Raw genomic sequence first — 611 nt, 5'->3', positions numbered from 1 at the left:
GCACCTACGAGCGCCTGGCGCTGCTGCTCGGCTCCATCGGGCTGCTCGGCGTCGGCCACAACCTGCTGGTGCTCGTCCTCTACTACAAGTTCCCGCGGCTCCGCACCCCCACGCACCTCCTCCTGCTCAACATCAGCCTCGGCGACCTGCTGGTGTCGGTCTTCGGGGTCACCTTTACCTTCGTGTCCTGCCTGAGGAACGGCTGGGTCTGGGACACCGTGGGCTGCGCGTGGGACGGGTTTAGCAGCAGCCTCTTCGGTGAGTTGGGCAGGGAGGAAACTTCCCGCTCCTGCTGGCCGAATCCCGTGTGCGTCCGCCCGCCGCCAGCCCGCCCTCCACCCCTGCGCGCTCGGACTCAGCGCCCAGGTCGCCCCGCCTGCCACCTCCCTGGGCACCCTCACGCGCCCTGACCCCACGCTGCTTGGCTGGCCTTCCTCCTGGCTTCATCTCCGCCCCACCCGGGCTGACCACCCTGCCGTGGTCCCTCTGCGCCCCTCGCGTTTGCCCGAGAGCTCAGCCCGTCGTGGTCCCCTGGCCCCTTTCAGCTTCAGCCCCTCGGTAACTCCACCTGCGCTCTCATCTCCTGTCACCTCATGTGTCTTGTGTTCAAG

General features: G+C 68.2%; 1 protein-coding gene across 1 annotated transcript in view; it reads left to right on the top strand.

The window, feature by feature from the left end:
• OPN3 (opsin 3) overlaps nucleotides 1-611 on the top strand; it is a gene marked incomplete at its 5' end in the record, with an annotated part of 47,906 nt that continues 47,295 nt past the window's right edge. The window contains 1 exon segment of the mRNA XM_014584088.2: nucleotides 1-258. Within this exon segment, the coding sequence (XP_014439574.1) occupies nucleotides 1-258 (258 nt within the window).

This window comes from Tupaia chinensis, unplaced genomic scaffold (assembly GCF_000334495.1).
Source record: "Tupaia chinensis unplaced genomic scaffold, TupChi_1.0 Scaffold000074_1, whole genome shotgun sequence".
In the NCBI taxonomy this organism is placed as follows: Eukaryota; Metazoa; Chordata; class Mammalia; order Scandentia; family Tupaiidae; genus Tupaia; species Tupaia belangeri.
This window is presented reverse-complemented; position numbering and strand designations above follow the sequence as displayed.